The 23,071-nt window shown below is 41.6% G+C and overlaps 2 protein-coding genes across 2 annotated transcripts in view; both read right to left on the bottom strand.

The window, feature by feature from the left end:
* The window catches only part of lsamp (limbic system associated membrane protein), a 509,713-nt gene extending 506,124 nt beyond the window's left edge, over positions 1-3,589 (bottom strand). Inside the window, exon 1 of the mRNA XM_067451502.1 lies at positions 3,580-3,589. The gene's annotated coding sequence lies outside the window, so the exon portion shown is untranslated. The remainder of the gene's footprint in view (positions 1-3,579) is intronic.
* Positions 3,590-7,499: 3,910 nt separating this feature from the next.
* Positions 7,500-8,817, bottom strand: LOC137085356 (erythroblast NAD(P)(+)--arginine ADP-ribosyltransferase-like). The gene is made up of 2 exons (XM_067451916.1): positions 8,719-8,817; positions 7,500-8,639 (listed from the first exon to the last, which is right to left on the bottom strand). Exons 1-2 carry the CDS (start codon positions 8,767-8,769, stop codon positions 7,881-7,883), a joined length of 810 nt encoding a protein of 269 aa, XP_067308017.1. The 5' UTR covers positions 8,770-8,817; the 3' UTR covers positions 7,500-7,880.
* Positions 8,818-23,071: the final 14,254 nt, after the last annotated feature.

Here is a 23,071-nt window from a genome sequence, read left to right as displayed (position 1 = left end):
AGACTCTGGAATGGCAGATAATGCCATGCTACGCTACTGAGTGAGGAGTGCCAAGAAAATCTGTCTGGTTATAGAGAGTCCCAGTGTGTAAAATTGGCTATTTGTTGAGAATAAGTTCATTGAAATGGAAACTACATAAAATAATTGTTTAAAACTCTTAAAAGACACAATTTAAAGGGTTAGCCCAGAGAGTGGAGATAAATAGGTTTAGGGTTGGATCCAGATCCAGGGAGTGCAGTTGGATAGGTTTAAGATTGGATCCAGATCCAGTGAGTGGAATTGGGAAGGTTTAAGGATTGAATTCTGATCCAGGGAGTGGAGTTGGGTAGGTTTAGGATTGTATCCAGATTCTGGGCCCAGTTTTTCAAAAGTAATCCAATAGAATTTTGGATAATGGATTGGATCAAATCTTGAAAATGTGTTTTTTAAAGAAAAAACGGATTACATAATCGGATTAGATCATGTAATCCAATCTTGGTTTTGATCCGGATCAAACCTTTAGTTTGGGTTTTTCAGAACTTTTTTGTAGGATTTGGATCACTTTGTTCCAAAAAATCTGGATTAAACTGATCCCATCAGAAGGGTGGATTCAGTGTGGATTTCATGCCCAAAATGTAATGAAAACTTTAAAAATGTATCAAATTATACTATATTTGGATCAATGCAGTATCTTACAAGATATCCTATTTATTTATAATGTTTTAATTTTATTTGTTCACCCATCAGGCTACAGTGATTAGGTAGGCTTTCACGTATTCCGTCTTTCAGTATAGGCCTACAGCAAAGTAGAAAGAGTTTGGCCTCATAAAATAATCCCCCAAACAGCTGTCAAAATTGACCAAAAACAATAAATTTTATTCTGTCACTAATTGATATATATATTCATCACAATCGAAAATATCTTTGTTTTCAGAATATTTATTAGTGATGCATGCAATGATTACAGTACATCTAGACCTGATACTTGTTATAAATATCCTCAATGTCCAGTGTTTGTGTTGTAGGTCTCAGATGAGCGGACTACTGGAAGAGGATGGGGTGGGGTTTTTCTTGTTTGTAATTTTTTTTTAAATGTGTGTGTTTTTATTTCAAATAAAAATAAACTTATATTGACCACACACTGGCTATTCAACTTGTTGTTCTTTACATATCTATAGTTCTACATTGTGATTTCCTATCCAGTTTGAGCACTGGTTATCCAGATTTGGTGATCCTGAAAAGTTCCTATCTGGATCCGGTTGATCCAATCCGATATTGCTTTAAAAAACTGTCTCCAAAAGTAAACTGGATTACGTGATCACAGAACGCAAAAAAAAAAAGGATTACTAAATCAATTTTATCTGGATTAAACCTTTTGAAAAACTGGGCCCTGGGGATGGAGTTGGATAGGTTTAGGATTGGATCCAGATTCAGGGGATGGAGTTGGATAGGTTTAGGATTGGATCCAGATCCAGGGAGTGGAGTTGGATAGGTTTAGGATTGGATCCAGATTTAAGGGTTGGAGTTGGGTAGGTTTAGGATTGGATCCAGATCCAGGGAGGGGAGTTATGTAAGTTTAGGATTGGATCCAGATCCAGGGAGTGGAGTTGGATAGGTTTAGAATTGGATCCAGATACAGGGCGTGCAGTAGGTTAAGTTTAGGACTGGATCCAGATCCAGATTCAGGGGGTGGAGTTGGGTAGGTTTAGGATTGGATCCAGATCCAGGGGATGGAGTTGGATAGGTTTAGGATTGGATCCAGATGCAGCTGGTGGAGTTTAGTTGGGTAGGTTTAAGGTTGGATCCAGATTCAGGGAGTGGAGATGGGTAGGTTTAGGATTGGATCCAGATGCAGGTGGTGGATTTAGATAGGTTTAGGATTGGATCCAGATTTAGGGAGTGGAGTTGGGTAGGTTTAGGATTGGATCCAGATTCAGGGGGTGGAGTTGGATAGGTTTAGGATTGGATCCAGATTCAGGGGGTGAAGTTGGATAGGTTTAGGATTGGATCCAGATTCAGGGGATGGAGTTGGATAGGTTTAGGATTGGATCCAGATTCTGGGATGGAGTTGGATAGGTTTAGGATTGGATCCAGATCCAGGGGGTGGTGCTGGACAGGTTTAGGACTGAATCCAGATTCAGTAGATGGAGTTGGGTAGGTTTAGGACAGGATCCAGATTCAGGGAGTGGATTTGGGTAGGTTCAGAATTGGATCTAGATACAGGGAGTGCAGTAGGATGAATTTTCAATTTGCCGTTTTACTAGAAAGGCAGACAAAATTAGCCTAGAAATCTAGACACACCCTAGCGGCAGCAAATTTAATCTGCCAGCAAGTGTCGTCTAGGAACTCTCAATACCTATCTGAGCTGTATTCCCCTCACTCTGGACGGGCCAATCACATCGTGTATAGAGTCGGTGGGCGGGGCCATAATGACCACGGCCGAGTTGCGTTTGCGTGCTTCTAGTAAACACAGAAACTGGCGAACGGCGGTCTTTCAAATCAGCTTTGACCGCGACTCTGGAAGACTTGAGTTAAGCTTTTCTCTGAGAAAAGAACAAAGAACGGCACTGAAGTCATTCTGAAGAAGGGAAGATGTGTTCAGAGTTTAGCCGACATACGTTGAATGTTTAATCTGTCAACAAGCTCTGTTTCACCTTCGTTGCTCTGGTTGGTGTAGCGCTATCCTATCGTGTGCAGAGGGAGTTTGAAAGACAGCCGTTTATCCCGCCCCTCGGATTGAGCCGTCAATGGAGAGTTTCCAGACCAAACATCTGGATGTGGGTCTGGCTTGTCAGGCTAAGAAAAAATAGTAAAGCACTTAATTTTTATTTATTTTTTTGTTTTTATTCAGATGACCATTTACACACAATAAAAAAGGGACTATAGCAAAGTAAATACAAACAATGCCAGCAATAATGCAAAAAACTAAATAGTCATCATTTTCAAGTCTAACATTTTCAAAATACAAAATACATTTTATGCAATTTACTATCATTTTACGGAATTAGTTTTTCATTAAGACGGAAAAAAAAACATTCAACATCACATCCACTTGGAAAAGTTCCCAGTTGATCTCTTTAATTTATGTTCCCACCATAGCATGCAATAACAAAATATTTTGTTTATGAAAAATATTTATTGAGATTTATTCGGTTGAATACTAAAAGTTGAAAAAGTTGAAACTGAAAAACTGCTTAAGCACTATAATTTTCTGAAGTTTAGCTTGTGAATATAATCGTGCAATCAGACAAAATGACTCAATAAAGGAAGACAATCAATGTTCGATAACAAGAAACATGCAGTCTACAGGTGAACACACAACAAGATAATGTTGAAATTGTTACAATGTTAAAGAAAGCAATTTCCACTGTTGGATTATACTGCCCAAATCAGGTTGCTCATTTCTCAATAGATATTTTCACGATAAACACAGTCTCACATCAGAGGTATTAAACTGATGTACATGGTTATATCATGTCATTTCAAAGCACTTTTTTCAGCATTGTACATTCCTATGGTCTTGGTTGGCTTCTTGAATAAAGCACAGTTAAGTTCACTTTTCATTCCATGGTGACTCAACGTGAACACAGTCTCACACCAGAGATCTGTCTCATTTTGTTTTGTCCTGACAGCGGTGATATTAAACATCTCATAAGGAGGAATCAGCACCTCTTTCTCATAAGGAAGCCTAGAATATTCAGACACATCAGCACCTAAACATGTGTAGATTTCAAAGCAAGATTTTTTTCCGAAACGCTGTGCTATGTATTGATCAAGAGAGGAGGATGTAAATGAGCCAAAACGAATGTATGTAGAAACACGCCCATTAAACTGAACCTTTGTACCACGGAAAGTTTTAAAGCATTCAGTTGGTGTTTTCCTCAGAGTCTCGATCGCTTCTGTTAATAGAAACTGAAGTGAATACCATTTGTATTTCATGTCTGTGTAGTTTTGTTTGCCATGATGAGTGTCATTGTTGAATTTATGATATATTTTAAAAGCTGTGTTAGTGTACACATAAATAGCAATTGAGTTATTACGTTTCAAGGTATCGTTTAATGCATTACTTTCACCTTCTTGCCAAGCTTTTCCAAATTCAGAGTTATTGAGTTCCTTCTCCAGATAATTTGTCTCCACCTGTTTTGCCATGTCCCCTCTACAGCCAAAATAATAGTCATCAACTGAATCCAGTGCCATATCCAATGGAAATATCTGTCCTTTAGCAGTTCTGTGATCCTGAAGCAACAGGAATAATAATGATCACTCCATCATCAGTGTTCATATCTGTAATATTCACACCAGAACTCAAGCTTACCTGTCCTAGAGCTGCTGAAATGAGAAGAAGAGCTTCAATGATCAGCAGCATCTCGACTCAGTCAAATCCCTCAGATTAGAAGAACAGATGCTGGAAGACAAGAAACAAATACTACATTTATATCATATTATAGGATATGCTGTGCATGGATTTGCACAATAAACATGACCTTGTACTTCAACCCCAAACTCACCTGAAATACGGGTGTCTGTTTTTCAACGTCTTCAACGACAACGACTCTTCAAAAAATAGGTTTATGAGGATCTTGAACTTGTGTGTGTGTGTGTGTGTGTGTGTGTGTGTGTGTGTGTGTGTGTGTGTGTGTGTGTGTGTGTGTGTGTGTGTGTGTGTTCTGAGGATTAACAACTGAAGTGTGATCTTGTTGCTTTTAGCTCAATTCAACTGTCTACTCATAACGCAACTCTTTGTGGTTTCACACTGGCTAAAAAAGGCTTAAAAAAATGCCTACAAGCCTAAGTTGCACTTTGAGCAGCTCTGACTATATGAAAGTTAAAGTTGATGGGGCAGCTGGCAAGAGAATACCCATAATGCACTGGTAGGTTCATGCTGAAATAATTCCCTAATCTCCCTGACTCTTCTATCAATCTGCCAATCCAATGTGGGTACAGCATAATATATAACAGGTATACATTCTTGCATTGATTATTACATTATTAGTTCAGGTTTTTCCATGCTCTTTACATTACAGAGTTCAAGATAAATCAACATTTTATTCAATCCCATAATGCATCACAATATTGAGTGTACAATTACTTAACAGCTAGAGAATACTCATCATGCATTGTAAGGGTCATGATGAATGAATTTGCGTATATTGCCAAATTAGAATTAGGAGTGCAGGGACCACCGGAAAGTGATTCCAATGGCCTAGGACACCAGACCTAAAAACCTTGAGATGGCTTTGCTGACAGCCTTGACAGTTGTAGACTCTGGAATGGCAGATAATGCAGGAGTCCTGAATTCCCCCATGCTACGCTACTGAGTGAGGAATGCCTAAGAAAATCTGTCTGGTTAAAGAGAGACCCAATGTGTAAAATTGGCTATTTGTTGAAAATAAATGTGAAATTCTTGGAAATACTACATACTACATAAAAAACAACTATTTAAACTCTTAAATGACACAATTTAAAGGGTTAGCCCAGGGAGTGGAGTTGGGAAGGTTTAGGATTGGATCCAGAAACAGGGAGTGGAGTTGGGAAGGTTTAGGATTGGATCCAGAAACAGGGAGTGGAGTTGGGAAGGTTTAGGATTGGATCCAGAAACAGGGGTGGAGTTGGGCAGGTTAAGGATTGGATCCAGAAACAGGGAGTGGAGTTGGATATGTTTAGGATTGGATCCAGATTCAGGGGATGGAGTTGGATAGGTTTAGGATTGGATCCAGAATCAGGGAGTGGAGTTGGGAAGGTTTAGGATTGGATCCAGAAACAGGGAGTGGAGTTGGGTAGGTTTAGGATTGGATCCAGAAACAGGGAGTGGAGTTGGGTAGGATTAGGATTGGATCCAGAAACAGGGAGTGGAGTTGGGAAGGTTTAGGATTGGATCCAGGTCTAGGGAACTGAGTTGGGTAGGTTCAGGATTGGATCCAGATCCAGGGAGTGGAGTTGGGAAGGTTTAGGATTGGATCCAGAAACAGGGAGTGGAGTTGGGTAGGTTTAGGATTGGATCCAGAAACAGGGAGTGGAGTTGGGTAGGATTAGGATTGGATCCAGAAACAGGGAGTGGAGTTGGGAAGGTTTAGGATTGGATCCAGGTCTAGGGAACTGAGTTGGGTAGGTTCAGGATTGGATCCAGAAACAGGGAGGGGAGTTGGGAAGGTTTAGGATTGGATCCAGAAACAGGGAGTGGAGTTGGGAAGGTTTAGGATTGGATCCAGATTCAGGGGGTGGAGTTGGGTAGGTTTAGGATTGGATCCAGATTCAGGGGGTGGAGTTGGATAGGTTTAGGACTGGATCCAGGGGCCTGTACCATGAAGCTGGTTTAGCTGGCTAGCCAGATTTGTTTAAGCTTAGTTTGTGCCAATCCTGTGTTTTAGGTACCATTAAAGTGGTTTGGCTTTTAGCCGTGTTCATCGCCATAGTAACTTACGCTCCACAGCTAACCTGCTCTGGGGCAGGTTATGTTCTGGGTAAGAGATCTCAATCTGAAATTGGACCAATCAGCTGTGAGTAAAGTGACACACCTCTAATGCAATAAAGTCACTCCCCCTGTTTCTACTCCAAATTAAAGGTCACTGCATTGTAAAGGGTTTTTAAAGACTAAAGCATCTGGCTTTTAACAATGCTTATTTATAAAAAATAATAATTTTGAATGATTTAGATATAATTTATGTAATTATTATACCTTAATAATTTTAGTTAATCAATCATTAATAGGCACTTTGTTAAAATTAATACATAAGTCATATAAATTACATCCCCTGCATAAAGTCATATGGATAAGCTTTAAAATCAATAAATAAAACTAGCCTATTAAAAAAGAAGAAGCTTACTGAGCTTAATGTTCAATTTTCTCTATATCAACTAAACTAACTTCATAACTTTTACTTGCATTGATGTATACTATTTTTTCTTAAAGTTGTCCTCTATCATAGACAGCTTTTCATCTTGCTGTGTATTTTATTTTTATTTTAATTCTCAATATTTTCCAATCATGCAATATTCTGCAGAAGAGAGAAATTAATCTCACTGATTGTCTGGTGAGAAGTGAATCTCAGTTCCACAGCGTGTGATTGGCTGTTCACTACTGATGTCACAGCTAAACTCCTGAACTCAGGATCAAAGTCTGAGTTGACAAAGAAAGTTGATGATCAGCATCATGGGACCAACAAAGCCTTAATACAATGGTTTGGTTTTGTCAACTCAAAACTAATCCTTTAACCCTGAGTTTGTTAAACTACCATCATGGAACAGGCCCCAGGTCTAGGGAACTGAGTTGGGTAGGTTAAGGTACAATATATATATTTATTTTTTTATTTTTTTTATTATTATTTATTATTTTATTTATTCAGATGCCCATTTACACACAATAAAAAGAGGGACTATGGAAAATGTCATATATGCCAGCAATAATGCAAACAAACTAAATAGTCTTCATTTTCAAGTCTAAAATGTTCAATATTTACAGAATACATTTTATGCAATTTACTTTCATTTTACTTTAAAAGAAGAAGAAAAATTTCAACATCACATCCTCTTGGAAAAGATCCCAGTTGATCTCTTTGATTAATGTTCTCATCATAACATGCAATTACAAATTATTTTGTTTATGAAAAAGATTTATTGAGATTTATTTGGTTGACAGAAGTTGAAAATGAAAAACAAAAACAAACTTAAGCACTATCATTTTCTGAAGTTTAGCTTGTGAACAAACAATGTTTGATAACAAGAAACATGCAGTCTACAGCTAAACACACGAAATAATGATAAAATTGTTACAATGTCAAAGAAAGCAATTTCCACTGTTGGATTATACTGCACAGTTCAGGTCGCTTATATTTCAATAGATTTTCGTGATAAACATAGAGTCACATCAGAGGTATTAAACTGATGTACATGGTTATATCATGTCATTTCAAAACACTTTTTTCAGCATTGTACATTCCTATGGTCTTGGTTGGCTTCTTGAATAAAGCACAGTTAAGTTCACTTCTTGTTCCATGGTGACTCAACGTGAACACAGTCTCACACCAGAGATCTGTCTCATTTTGTTTTGTCCTGACAGCGGTGATATTAAACATCTCATAAGGAGGAATCAGCACCTCTTTCTCATAAGGAAGCCTAGAATATTCAGACACATCAGCACCTAAACATGTGTAGATTTCAAAGCAAGATTTTTTTCCGAAACGCTGTGCTATGTATTGATTAAGAGAGGAGGATGTAAATGAACCAAAACGAATGTATGTAGAAACACGCCCATTGAATTGAACATTTGTACCACGGAAAGTTTTAAAGCATCCAGTTTGTTTTTTTCTCAGAGTCTCGATCGCTTCTGTTAACAGAAACTGAAGTGAATACCATTTGTATGTCCTGGCTGCATAGGATTTTTTCCCATTACGACCGTCGTTATTGAATTTATCATATATTTTAAAATCTGTGTTAGTGTACATATAAATGGCTACTGAGTTATGACGTTTCAGAGACTTTTTTGATGCTTTCTTTTCACTTTCTTGCCAAGCTTTTCCAAATTCAGAGTTATCGAGTTCCTTCTTCAGATAATTTGTCTTCACCTCCTTTGCCATTTTAACTCTACAGCCGTAATAATAGTCATCAACAGAATCCGGTGCCATATCCAATGGAAATATCTGTCCTTCAGCAGCTCTGTGATCCTGAAGCAACAGGAATGATAATGATCACTCCATCATCAGTGTTCATATCTGTAATATTCACACCAGAACTCAAGCTTACCTGTCCTAGAGCTGCTGAAATGAGAAGAAGAGCTTCAATGATCAGCAGCATCTCGACTCAGTCAAATCCCTCAGATTAGAAGAACAGATGCTGGAAGACAAGAAACAAATACTACATTTATATCATATTATAGGATATGCTGTGCATGGATTTACACAATGAACATGACCTTGTACTTCAACCCCAAACTCACCTGAAATACGGGTGTCTGTTTTTCTCTGAGTCTGAGTTTTTAACGTCTTCGACGACAACAACTCTTCAAACAAACAGAAGAGGAGGTTGGAGCTTTTTATAACACTTATAATGTGTGTGTGTGTGTGTGTGTGTGTGTGTGTGTGTGTGTGTGTGTGTGTGTGTGTGTGTGTGTGTGTGTGTTTCTGAGGAATAAAAGCTGAAGTGTGATCTTGTTGCATTCAGCTCAAGTGTTCAACTGTTGATAAAACTGTCACTAAATTGTTGATGATCATAACACAACTCTTTTGAAGGTCTGTGTGTGTTACTTGGGCACTGCATGGCAACCCAAATTGGGCTCAGAGAAATTTTTCCATTATCTCCACATGGACCCTGTGTATGTGTAACAATGAGTGTGGAATAAGCAGAAGAGGAAGCGGATCTAAGAGTGTAGCCGGCAGGCTCTGACCATTGCCGACTATTGCGTTGTGTTCTCTGGACAATTTAAGAGAGCAAGAGTTCAGGATTTCTTTCTTCAATAAGAATCAGCCTCTCTCAGTCAAACAGGAAGCAAACTGAGAGAGCAACGTAAAAATCCAACACGTAACCATCACTCGATCCAATAGAGGGCGCACTTACATGACAAATAACTCTCCCAATACCTATTTGTGGCAAGCAGCGGGGTGAGGGACAGCGAGAGAAACTCACTGACCACATCTGTTGCATCCTCATCCTTTCCTTCCCTGTTTTGTTCTGGGACAGGTTAGAAGCTCACATCCAACATTAGATTCCGATGGACGACTTTGGTTTTCCCATTCTAAACCCTGACTTTGCAAACATGAGTTGGAGGGTTCCGGTCTATGATAGTATACACAGTGGGCTCCCACTTGTCCGCCAACTTCTTCTTTCCTCTCTCTGCTTTATTGGCAAGCAAAACTCGGTCACCAACATTCAAGTGGGTTCCACGTACTGCCTTATTGTAACCATCAGCTTGATGTTGCTGTTTTTTTCTCGTGTGATGCTGAGCTATGCCTGCAGCCACATGGAGGTCTGCCATCAGCTTCTCTGCATAGGTCTTATAATTCACCACAACTGGATCCTTCAAGAGCTGTTTGAAGACCATATCCACCTGGGGACTCGACCATACATCAAATAAAATGGAGGATATCCAGTTGTTTCAGGAATTGTGGCATTATACGCAAAGGTCAAAGTCTGTATCTGTTGGGCCCAGTGTTGTTTAGCTGCCAATGGTAGGGTGCGCAGCATACTGCCAAGCGTCCTGTTGAACCTTTCAGTTTGCCCATTTCCCATAGGATGGTATGCCGTTGTGTGTGTCTTCACGATTCCTGTGAGGCTGAGGAGTTCAGCTATGAGTTTGCTCTCAAAATTGGCTCCCTGATCTGAATGTATTCGTTCTGGGTAACCATAAATGCAGAACACGTTATCCCATAACCTATTTGCTTTGCAGTTTGGTTGACACAGGGGAATGCATGAGCCAATTTTGTGAAATGGTCTGTTATGACCAACACATCCACAGATCTTTGCTTACAGTCCTCAGCACTCCAAAAATCAATGCACACCACTTCCATGGGTGCAGAAGTACGTATGCTCTCCAAAGGAGCTCGGGCCGCGGGTTCAAGGGTCTTTGCAAGAATACAGTGTCGTGAAAGTGTGGCCCTTCAACCAGTGGCTGAATTTTTCACAAACACTCCATTTGAGCGCCAAGAACTCCAGGCGGTGGGCAGGATACCTCCTTTTTGAGCAAGTGAGGGTCTTACTAGCGAAGACAATAGGGCGTGCCTTCATTTCCCCTTCTGGTACCTGGGACAGAATGGCCCCAAGGCCATCAAGAGACGTATCAATGGACAGAACCAGGGGCTTAGAGAAGTCTGGATGGTTAAGAACCACACAGTTCAGGATCTTTTCCTTGAGACTGGCGAAAGCGGCGTCACAGTCAGGGGTCCATTCTGCAGGTTTGAGCTTTCAGTATACTCCTGGATTTTGGCTGGACTTCCCAACCTTTCCTCTTCGTTTTTGGCCAGCTGTGAGGGAGAACAGGGGTTTTGCAATGGAGGAGCAATTTGGTATAAAATGTTGGTAATAAAATACCATCCCCAGAAACGACTTCACTCTGCGGACTGAAGGAGTGCAGCAATCATCTTCCATCAAGTCTTTCTTAGACATTTTGTCAATGACCTCAACCTTCTCTGGGTCAAAGGCAACACCGTCACTGTCAACAATGTGTCCGAGAAACTTCACGGACCTCCGCAACAGATTGCACTTTTTAGGACTCAACTTCAGGTTGTGCTCCCGCAGCCTCTGAAAAACAACCTCCAGTCTGCTAAGGGCCAGCTGTTAATTTGGGGCAAAAATCAGGAGATCATCTAAGTAGCACAATAAACTAGTGAAATTAAGATCACCGAAGATACTCAGCATCATCCTCATGAAAGACGCCCGGACTGTTGCAAAGCCCCTGCGGCATTCTGTTATAGTCGTGTAGGCCTAGTGGTGTTGTGAAGGCGGTATACTTTTTGTCCTCTTCATGCATGGGCAGGTTATAAAAACCAGACGTGAGGTCCATGGTGGTGAAGACAGCGTTACCGCCAAGGGCAGCCAAGCAGTCCGATTGATGGGGCAAAGGATGAGCATCCCTGACGGTTCTCACATTCAGCTATCGAAAGTCTGTGCACATGTGGAGATCCCCATTTTTCTTCCAGACCATCACAAGTGGGGAAGCATATTCACTCATCGATTTCCGTATGATTCCCTGCTCTTCCATCTCGTTGAGAACTAGACGCAGCTTTTGATAATGGGCTGGCGGCACTCTGCGATATGGAAGGCGGAAGGGACGGTCGTCAGTGAGGCGGATTCTATGCACAAAGCCCTTGGCTTCCCCACAGTCCAGGTGATGTTTTGAAAATACATCCTGATACTTTTCCAGCAACGTCACAAGTTGGAGCCTGATGGAAGGACTCACTTCACAAAGATCAATGTTGACATTTTCTAGGCCAGACTTCTGTGACCTGTCTTTCAGATCAGAGTTTTCATCCTGCTCCACATAAGTCACTCCAACAGAACCCATGTTACTCTGACAGAAACCCTGGAACAGTGTGAGGTCTTCAATGCAATGCAAGTAGAGACATCTGCAAGCTTGCTGTTTTTTTCACAGGGTGAGTGGTTTGTCAGAGACATTGGTAATTTTCATGGGAGTCCAGCCATCTCCCCACAGTGGCGTTACCACTCTCCCCACCATGATGCCTCGAGGCACACACCTGATGGTTGTTGGCTCCACCATAACTGTGCTCCCAGGTGACTTGGGCACACTACTCAGCAGTCTACCCCACAGCAAATACTCATGTTTGGGAAGGAGAGTTACAGCCTGAGTTAGCTTCCCTACTTTTTCCAGGACATCTTCACCCCTCCAGCTCGTGAGACTTGTCATCATTTCCAAAAACTGTTCGCCATCTGAAGATCCTCTTGTGTTGCTGGAGATTGGTGTCCAATAATTCTTCTATTTTTTTTAGCTGATGCAGCACACATTTCAGCATGTTGGTGCCTACTATGATGTCGTCTTTCTGACCAGTGACCACAAGGTGGTCACCCCATACAAACTCAGTTCCATGTCATACATGCATTTGGGGCTCACCTGTACTCCCCCACAACCAACAAGAATGATGCGCTGCAGGAGTTCTTGCTGTTGGAACAAGACACTATCTGATAGCAGTCTCTGCTCTGATTCTTCACTTTTCATGCAGGCCATGGACCCGGTATCGAGGAGCCCTTGTAACTGAGCACGGCTATTAACTGTCACTGGTGCATGAAATAACTCGCTGAATGCCTTGACTGTGTGAATGTTCTGAACAATTACGGTGCAATTATCGGACATTGTCTTACAAACATTGACATACATCTCCTTCAATTCTTCACTTTCCTCAAGGGTTGATGCTTTAACGCTCACACATACCCTTTCCGTATGTGAGCTATTTAGTTTAAATTAGCTCCACCGTGCTCAAGTTCAGGCTGTACTGGTGCTAATTGTGACTGGGTGTTGGTTCTTGGCCGGCGCTGTTGGCCGGCAATGACCTCACTTTCTCTGGGTCAACAGCAACACCGTTACCGTCAACAATGTGTCCGAGAAACTGTCAACAGATTGCACTTTTTCAGACTCAACTTCAGGTTGTGCTCCCGCAGCCTCTGAAAAACAACCTCCAGTCTGCTAAGGGCCAGCTGTTAATTTGGGGCAAAAATCAGGAGATCATCTAAATAGCACAATAGACTGGTGAAATTAAGATCACCGAAGATACTCAGCATCATCCTCATGAAAGATGCCGGACTGTTGCAAAGCCCCTGCGGAATTCTGTTATATTCGTGTAGGCCTGGGGGTGTTGTGAAGGCGGTATACTTTTTGTCCTTCTCATACATGGGGAGGTTATAAAAACCGGACGTGAGGTCCATGGTGCTCAAGACAATGTTACCGCCAAGGGCAGCCAAGTATTGGTGGGGCAAAGGATGAGCATCCCTGACGGTTCTCGCATTCAGCCATCAAAAGTCTGTGCATATACGGAGATCGCCGTTTTTCTTTCAAACCATCACAAGTAGGGAAGCATATTCACTTACCGATTTCAATATGATTCCCTGCTCTTCCATCTCGGTGAGAACTATTGTTGGCACTCTCTCTTCCAATGGCCGGGCTTGTAACAGCCCATACAGAGGTTTGCCTGCCTACAGTGTGCAGTAGTTGAGTATTCAGCAGACTGACAGATTTTGCATCTACTCTGAACGAAGGTTGCTGGCCTCCAGCTCTGTGGCGCGGCTGCTGCTGTCTGGGCTGTTTGCTCCAACACACGATTCAGCAATCCAATAAGAGACTGGATACAGAAGCCCTCAGTCTGAGAGGAGGATGGGAGCCCCATTGCCGTCGGGTAGCAGGCAAGGTCTGCAGTGTTATTAGCAGTGTCCGTCTCAATTGCTGATGTCTGCCCATGTACACCAATGTTCTTTGGCCGGTAAGATTTGGCTTGAGACATTGTTCTGGCCTCTCTCTGATGTTTAACAAGGTGTTCCTGAAGCTCATTTGCCGTCCATTTTTCTGCTGTTCTGCATTTTAGGACACTTGTAAGTGCAGGGTCAGGACAGTGTTTCACCAGCATCATTGTAACTTCATGAGATGGGTCTTCAATGTTTCGCCCCTGCCTCCTCAGACACTCATCCGCGACATCCACAGCCTTATTCAAGCGTATCCAATAGTCCATGGGACTTTCTCCAGCCAAAAGAAGGGTGTTATAGAAATCTGCCAAAGGCATCGAAGAGTAAGTTACTTCACTGAAATGTTGTTTCAGAATATCAAAGACGAGCTTTGGGTTTTCAGCCGGCTGCAGTGACGGCATGCTGCGCAGCGTAACTTTGACAATGTCTCTAGCCTTTCCCATTAGTCTTGACATTATCTCCTGGGAGTACTCTTGCAGGGAGACACCCCTCTTTTTCAGGTCAACGCTCATAATTTCTTCCCACTCATACACTGTGTGTTTGTCTGTTCTGTCCCCCCTGAAGTATGGCGGCTCTTTGACATCTGCTTTCATAACTAACTGTACTCCAGTCATGTTCAAGTCAGACTGTCCGTATCCTAAGTTCAGGCTAGGTGTAGGAGTGGTTTGGCTATCTGCACTTTCAACAGATCTCTGTAGTTGGCTAACAATGTTCTCTCCAATTTCGTGAGCTAATTGTGTGATGAGACTCCCTAGGTCTGCTGAACTCGCAGCTGGACCAGACACCGGAGGACGTGGGGAATGTTCATCTGTGTGTTGCTGTATGAGTGTACAGGACGGCCCCCTGAACAAACACTGCTCCCAATATCTGTGGTATCCCCAACATTACGAATGTGTGGTGTGGGGGAATATTCATCAGAGTGAAAACGAGTGGATGAGAGTACAGGTCTGCCTAGTATACCAACACCTCTAACTGGCGTGCTCTCCTCCCTACTCATAAACCTGCCCCTCCCCAGGCTTACCACCCCAGCATCCCCGAGGCTAAGTGGTGTCTGCACATTCTTGCCATCAGTCATGTTTATAAAAGTTATAAGATGATAGACTACGATAATAATATGTGAATGACTAGTACAGGCCAATATAAAGAGAGTGAGAAAGAAGAAAGAAAATAAACAATGTAAAATAATATTAGGCGAAATAAAGGCAATTAAAAGTTAAAATTTCCCCATTAACGTTGGTCCATGTACTTGTCAACGTCCCAAAGAGGTTCTTATTCGCGATCCAAGATGGCGGCACGGTTAGACGCAGCGACCCGGAGCTCTCTTTTTAGCAGCTTTAGTAATAGTAGTGTTAAAACTTATACACGAATGGAAATCTTACATCTAAGGGACTGCTGTTTGGGATATGTTCCCAGTGACTCTGATTCCATCCCGTTAGAGATTATATGCTCAGCGACACGCACGAAGATCAACAACAACAGACCAACTGAGAGGAGATGCAGGCAAAGATGTGAGAGGAAGCAGAAGCGGGGTAAGAGAGCCGGTATTCGAGCAAGGTTACAATTAGCCCCCCACAAACCTGTAGTTCCCAGCATCTTCTTAGCAAACGCCCGCTCCCTTGTTAATAAGATGGACGATGTGAGATTGCGAGTTACCAACAACCATCTAGATAGCTGTATCACAGTTTTTACGGAGACTTGGCTGCATGAAAACATTCCTGACCTTGCCGCCGAACTAGTGGGCCGCTCCCTCTACCGTGCAGACCGCACAGCCAATTCCGGTAAGGCCAGAGGAGGAGGTGTGTGTGTTTACATTCATAACAGTTGGTGCACTAACACAGCTGTTATTGAGAGACATTGTTGTCCGAATTTGGAATTTTTAACACTTAAATGCAGACCATTTTACCTGCCCAGGGAATTTACAACAGTCTTTATAATTGCTGTTTATGTCCACCCGCGAGCTAATGTTAAGCTAGCCATGGCAAAGCTACATGACGCTATCTGCAAGCAGCAAAACAAACACCCAGAGAGCTTTTTTATCATGGCAGGTGATTTTAATCAGTCATGTTTAAAGGCTGTTCTGCCCAAATTTTATAAAAATGTGGACATTAAAACAAGAAAAAATTAAACGCTGGACCAGGTCTACACAAATGTCCCTGGGGCTTATAAAACTCACCGTTCACCTAATATCGGACAGTCAGACCACTTGTCCCTGTTTCTGACGCCAGCCTATAAGCCTCTTCTCAACAGAACAAAGCCACAAATCAAGACAGTACAGATCTGGACTGAGGAGGTTTCTTCAGCTCTGCAGGACTGTTTTGAGGATACCAAGTGGGAGCTCTTTGAACAGTCAGACCTTGATCTATACACCACCACAGTCCTGTACTACATACAGTTTTGCACAGATAATGTAACATTGGAGAAACAAATTAAGGTATATCCCAATCAAAAACCTTGGTTTAACAACAGTGTGCGGAAGCTGCTCAGAACTCGGGATATAGCATTGAGATCACAGGATAGGGAGGAGTACGGGAGGGCTAGGGCTAATTTATACAGAGGCATCACTCAAGCCAAGCAGGAGTACAAGCAACGAATCAAGAACAAATTCAATGAAAATAACCCCCGTGCTATGTGGCAAGGTGTAAGGAACATCACTGACTATAAGAAGAGCAATAACCATTCCATCTCCTCGAATCCCTCTCTTCCTGATCAGCTAAACACATTCTTCGCTCGCTTTGGGGAATGCTCCAGTTTCAGCAGGAGGTTAGACGCAGATGCAGACACCAGCTTTCCAGAGAGTGACCAGACATTCACTATCGAGAACTATCACGTGAAGAGAGTACTATCTAACATCAACTGCAATAAAGCAACAGGACCAGATGGCATCTCAGGACGAGTACTGAAAGGGATCCCCTGGTGTTGAGACTTGTATGGCTTAATATAACATAAATGATGTCTCTTACTGAAATATGTAGTAGAAAACCCATGAAAGATCTACGTTATTTAAAAAATAGATTTTATATTTGGACCATGGGTGGCGCCATTTTGTTTGCGTTCTAGGTTGATGACGTAGAGTGGTTGAACTCCTCAATCAGCTGGCATTACCCGTAGCTATTTTTACCACAATGCAACTCGAAAATTGTTTCAGAGTTAAACAAAATCAATGAATTGCTTTGTAATTGTACTTAAAACACACTCAAACATACATGTGCAAACAAACTCACCTACACAAGTCACAAACAGATCGGCGGGCGCGCACACACACACCTGACTGACTGCTCTGTCTCAATCGCATGCATCATCACCAAAACATCCTGCCTCTCTTCCTCACGTTACTTTATCCCATCGTCCTACCTAGATATTTCCCTCTGCTGGTCACATTAGGCATTATAGTTAATCTACTATCAACAGTCTATCTAGGATATCAACACAGGGAATAGATTGAGGGTTATGTATGCGCGCACGCAGTGCGTGCGTGTGTGTGTTCGCGCTGATCTGTTGGGGTGTGTGTGTGTTCGCTCCGATCTGTTGGGTTGTGTGTGTGTGTGTGTGTGTGTGTGTGTGTTCGCGCCGATCTGTTGGGGTGTGTGTGAGTCTGTGTGAGCGAGAGAGTTTGTGTGCACATGTATGTTTGAGTGCGTGAAGTCGGACAGCTGTTTGTAAATCGGCTGTACACTCGTTATTGCGGTGCAACGTGAGACTGAATGACTGCACTCAAACATGTCCACTATGGTGTCGGACAACACTACAAAAATAGCTGTCCCTTCAAATAATGCCCTATTTCAGGGTATAGGGTCGATTTCAGATTCAGCCCCTGTCGTGGAGACTGAGCAGCCCAACATCTCGATTGAGACAGAGCCTGTCGTGTGCGCGCCCGCCGATCTGTTTGTGACTTGTGTAGGTGACTTTGTGTGCACATGTGTGTTTGAGTGTGTTTTAAGTACAATTACAAAGCAATTCATTGGTTTTGTTTAACTCTGAAACAATTGTCGAGTTGCGTTGTGGTAAAAATAGCTACGGGTAACGCCAGCTGATTGAGGAGTGCAACCAATCTACGTCATCAACCCAGAACGCAAACAAAATGGCGCCGCCCATGGTCCAAATATAAAATCGATTTTTAAAATAACGTAGATCTTTCATGGGTTTTCTACTACATAATTCAGTAAGAGACATCATTTATGTTATATTAAGCCATACAAGTCTCAACACCAGGGGATCCCTTGAAGGCATGTGCTGATCAGCTCACTGTAGTATTCACACACATCTTCAACCTGTCATTACAACAAGCCACTGTCCCCATCTGTCTAAAAACAGCTACTATAATACCTATACCCAAAACCTCTGTTATCACTAGCATGAATGATTACCGGCCAATTGTTCTCACCCCGGTGATTATGAAATGCTTTGAGAGATTGGTTTTGTCTCACATTAAATCATGTATCCCCTCTGATCATGACAAACATCCGTTTGCATATAGGAACAACAGATCCACAGACGATGCAATCTCAATTGCACTGCACGCAGCTCTTACACACTTGGAAAATCCCAACAGCTACGTCAGGATGTTGTTTGTGGACTACTCTTCTGCATTTAATACCATCAATCCAATAAAACTGGTCAACAAACTGCAAAAAATACTGGGTCTGGGAGCCCCTCTCTGCCACTGGATTGAAAATGTTCTCACTAATAGACCCCAGCACGTCAGGTTGGACCACCACTGCTCTCATAACATCATTGTAAGCACTGGGGTCCCCCAAGGCTGTGTTCTCAGTCCAGCACTTTATTCTCTGTTCACCCACGACTGTACCTCCTCCCATAATTCAAATACTCTCATTAAATTTGCAGACGATGCAACTATAGTGGGACTATAACCAACAATAATGAACTTGCATACAGAGAGGAGGTCCAGATACTAACTACTTGGTGTAAGGAAAACGACCTCATTCTTAATACAAAAAAAACAAAAGAAATCATAATAGATTTCAGGCGAAGCAAAAAAACATCCCACAGTGGTCTATGTATTAATGGAGAGGAGGTAGAGAGAGTCTTAAGTTTTAAGTTTCTGGGAGTTCATATTACTGAGGACCTGACCTGGACTTTAAACACCACCTGCATCGTCAAGAGAGCCCAGCAAAGACTTTTCTTTCTAAGGACCCTGAGACGCAACAAGCTTCCCCAGAGGCTGCTGATCAGCTTCTACCGCTGCACGATAGAAAGTGTTCTAACTTATTGCTGTACTGTGTGGTATTCCAGCTGCACCGTTACGGAAAAAAAAGCCCTGCAGCGGGTTGTGAAGACCGCCGAAAGGATTGTCGGCTCTCCACTTTCAAATTTGAGTGACATCCATTCAAACCGTCTTCTCACACGCTACAAATATCCAGCAGGACCCCTCACACCCTGGAAACTTCTTTTTCACTACCCTCCCCTCAGGTAGATTAAGAACCCCGCGAACACACACCAACAGGCTACAGAACAGTTTCTTCCCAAGAGCTGTGGACAGGCTGCAGAAGTCATAGTAACTTTCACCGAAAACACTAACATTCAGTTACCCAAAGAACATGCAGACATATTTATATGCATGTATGCATACAACATTCACATACATACATGTATTATGGACTGAATCCATATCTTATTTTCTTATTTTAAGCAAAAACTCTCTTCATTTTGAGTTATTTTCCCCAAAACAAGACAATAATGTTTTACTTCTTCATTTACGTCTAGTAAATGTTTCTTAATATAAGAATATTTAAACATTTTGACTAGAAACAAGACAAAAATACTGAGTAAGAAGAGCATATTTTGCAGTGTAGTCACAAAGCTGCTGAGAGCAAAGGAATAGAGCGCAGTCTTAAGATAAGAGAAAGAGCGAGGTTGACCTTGTTGCTATGGATGTTGTCATCAGGCTTACTATGAACACAGTGATTGGCTGATTGAGGAGGGGTCTCTGTTAGTGATTTAACCAGAGAAATATTGTAGAGTGGTATATATATATATATATATACAGTGCCCTCCACAATTATTGGCACCCCTGTTTAAGATGTGGTCGCGGACTTCTAAAAATTCTCGCTTTTTTTAAACAACATAGAACCCAAATGCAAAAAAAGAGAAAAATCCTACCTTTCGTTTAAGTACATTACTTTGGTGGTAAAAAAAATCACAGATTTGGAAAAAAAAAAAAAAACTTTAAATCATGTGTCCCACAATTATTGGCACCCCTGATGTTAATGCTTTGTCCCCCCCCCCCCCACCCACCCCTTTTGCCAACAAGACAGCACTTAATCTCCTCCTATAACATTTCACAAGATTGGAGAACACAGAGAGAGGGATCTCTGACTATTCTTCTTTGCCCAATCTTTCCAGATCATCGTGTCCTGGGTCGTCTCTCATGTAACCTCCTCTTTAGCTCGCCCCTCAGGTTTTCGGTTGGGTTGAGGTTTGGGGACTGAGATGGCCATGGGACGACCTTGAGTTTGTGACTGCTGAACCATTTTTATGTAGATTTTGCCACATGTTTTGGATCATTATCCTGGTGATGACGACCCATCTTCAGCTCTCTGGCAGAGGCCATAAGGTTTTTATTTAAAATGTCCTGGTAGTTCAAAGCATTCATAATGCCATGCACCCACACACGGTTCCCAGGGCCTTTGGAAGAGAAACAGGCCCACAGCATCACAGATCCTCCACCATACTTCACAGTGGGCATGAGGTGCTTTCCGGCATACTAATCTTTTGTTTTACGCCAGACACACTTAGAGTGTCTGTTGCCAAAAGCTCAATCTTAGTCTCATCTGACCAAAGCACACGATCCCAGTTGAAGTCCCAGTACCGCGTATCAAACTCCAGACGTGTACGCGTGTGAGTGTTCGTGAGAAAAGACGTTTTCCTTGCATGCCTCCCGAACAGCTTGCTGGCCTGTAGAGAGCGCCTGATGGCTGCTTTGGAGACTTTGTGACCCCATGATGCCACTCTCTGATGTAGTGAGCTCTTCTGTGACAGTGAGCGAAGGACATTTCTTTACGTCTCTCACCATCTTCCTCACTATGTGTTGTGGCAAGATAACCTTGGGACCTCTTCCAGCCGTTTGTCACTGTTTAGTTGTTTTAAACTTCTTAATGATTCCTCTGACTATAGATACGGGGACGTTAAGGCGAGAGGCTATTTTCTTGTAGCCGTTGCCTGACTTATGAAGGTCGACACACATCTGCCCTTCTGGAATGGTGTGTTTTCTTGTCTTTGCCATGTTGACAAATGGGTAAGAGAATTAGGCCTCTGTGTCACGTCATATTTATACCCCAGGGAAGCAGGAACTCATCAATTACTCATTAAACTTTCCTAGACACTCTAACCAACTTTAGCAACTACAGAAAAATATATTTAGAAAAAAATAAATTACATTTTTCAGAGGAATTGCACGACCACATCTTAAACAGGGGTGCCAATAATTGTGGAGGGCACTGTATATATATTTTTTATTTTTTTATTTTTTTAAATGTGCCGAGAAATTTATGTTTGAGAGCTTAAGAAATGTCTAACATATCAGACCTTGTGTTTTGTATTCTATCTCTTCTTCTATTCTATCATTTTTATTCCATCATGTTTCAGTTGTACTATTTCTTATGTTAGGCTGATTCTGATTGAAGATAGGAATCCTGAACTCTTGCTCTCTTAAATTGTACAGAGAGAGAGAAAACACAATGCAATAGTCAGCGACAGACAGAGCGTGCCAGCTACAAAAGCACTGAACGCTACAGAGAGAAAAAAATAAATGTCCATGTAGTTAAATTTCACAAACTTAATTCCTATCGAGCAGCTCACTTAGCACAGCATTCGTGGCTCGACTTGTCGAGACTGTTTTCCAAGATGGCTGCCATCTGTAAACACGTAATGTCCTGTCTTTATAAAGTATCTTCTTATTAAACTGTTTGTACTCTTACACAGTTCTCAATGCTTCGGTTTGCGTGTAGGGACCCTCATCATGCTGCCGTGTTAGTGTGAGGCTATGTTGAGCCTTGTTAGTGGTATTAACTAGCGGTTTAACGTCACTTACCCAGTGCCCCATAGACAAACATTATAAGCTAATCTGTGTTTAGAGATAAAACTCTTTACATTCGATTTTCATGAAAACGCATCCCAGAGAACGATCTACTCGCTAACCATCTGTTAATTACCCCTAGGGTCATTTCTCACCGGAGTTGTCCTTTACGTAGTAATACTTACATTTTTTGAGAATAAAATCATTATTCTCCATGAGGGGTCGAGCAGTTGCCTGGTGTTTCCTTTGTGCAGACATTACAAACACTGAGGAAAACCGTACACTGTAAAATCAAATTAGTTAGACTCACATAAAAAAAGAATGCAAACTGATTGCCTTAAAAAAACAACAACAAGTGAAATAGGAATAGCACGTTGTGCTAACAAATGCTTACTGAGTATAGTTCGCTTGAGTCCTCGTACCTTAAAAAAAACATGCAGAGTACTCAAAAATTTACATTACATTTACTTTTGACTTACGATAGCTACCATTGTTGTTACTATTGTTGTGTTTTGCTGAATGTTGAAGTGTGTGTGCCATCAACTGCAAGATATTTTTACAAATATAGGGATTATATCAACCCAATTAAAAGCTTCACAGCTGTTCATGGCATAAGTGTCAGCAATACCATTTTAAACGATCATTAGACAACATAAAGGGAAATATTACATAGGTTAATTTTAAAAGATTACCTAATTTCTGACTAAATCATCAACTATAGTTAATTATTCAGCTAGGTCAACTTTTAAAAACAACCTATTTATTACTCATCTTCCTTTGAAACCAAAGATCTGATTTCCTGTTGCATCGCTGTATCAATACACTGGAGATTATATATTTATGATGCTGTTCACTATAAGCACTCTCGATTAAACACTATTATATCAGGTCTCTGGTTCTAATGTAATCGCTTCATGTTATATTGACGTAAAACCGTTACTCTTTGGCATAACTTGATGTTTTTATTTTTAAATAACGTGTTTCAATCAAGTAACTCAAAAAAGCGGACTTACACTTCCCATCATGCTTTGCAAAGGGGCTGAATTCACCCAGTAAGTGTTTAATAAAGAGCTATCTTACGCATTTTAACAAGATGAGAAAATGGAGAGACTTTTTAATGATTAATGTTCTGTTACGTTGGTATTTCAGTTTTTGTGTTATGTT

This window comes from Pseudorasbora parva, chromosome 8 (assembly GCF_024679245.1).
Source record: "Pseudorasbora parva isolate DD20220531a chromosome 8, ASM2467924v1, whole genome shotgun sequence".
Classification (NCBI taxonomy): domain Eukaryota; kingdom Metazoa; phylum Chordata; class Actinopteri; order Cypriniformes; family Gobionidae; genus Pseudorasbora; species Pseudorasbora parva.
The sequence above is the reverse complement of the archived record's forward strand: the minus strand, read 5'-3'. Positions and strand labels throughout refer to the sequence as shown.

Excerpts from the sequence above, each read along its gene's own strand:
- LOC137085356 (XM_067451916.1), bottom strand. The coding sequence starts at position 8,769 with ATGCTGCTGATCATTGAAGCTCTTCTTCTCATTTCAGCAGCTCTAGGA. Across the intron at positions 8,640-8,718 it reads TTTCAGCAGCTCTAGGACAG|GATCACAGAGCTGCTGAAGG; the intron begins GTAAGCTTGAGT and ends CTGTTGCTTCAG.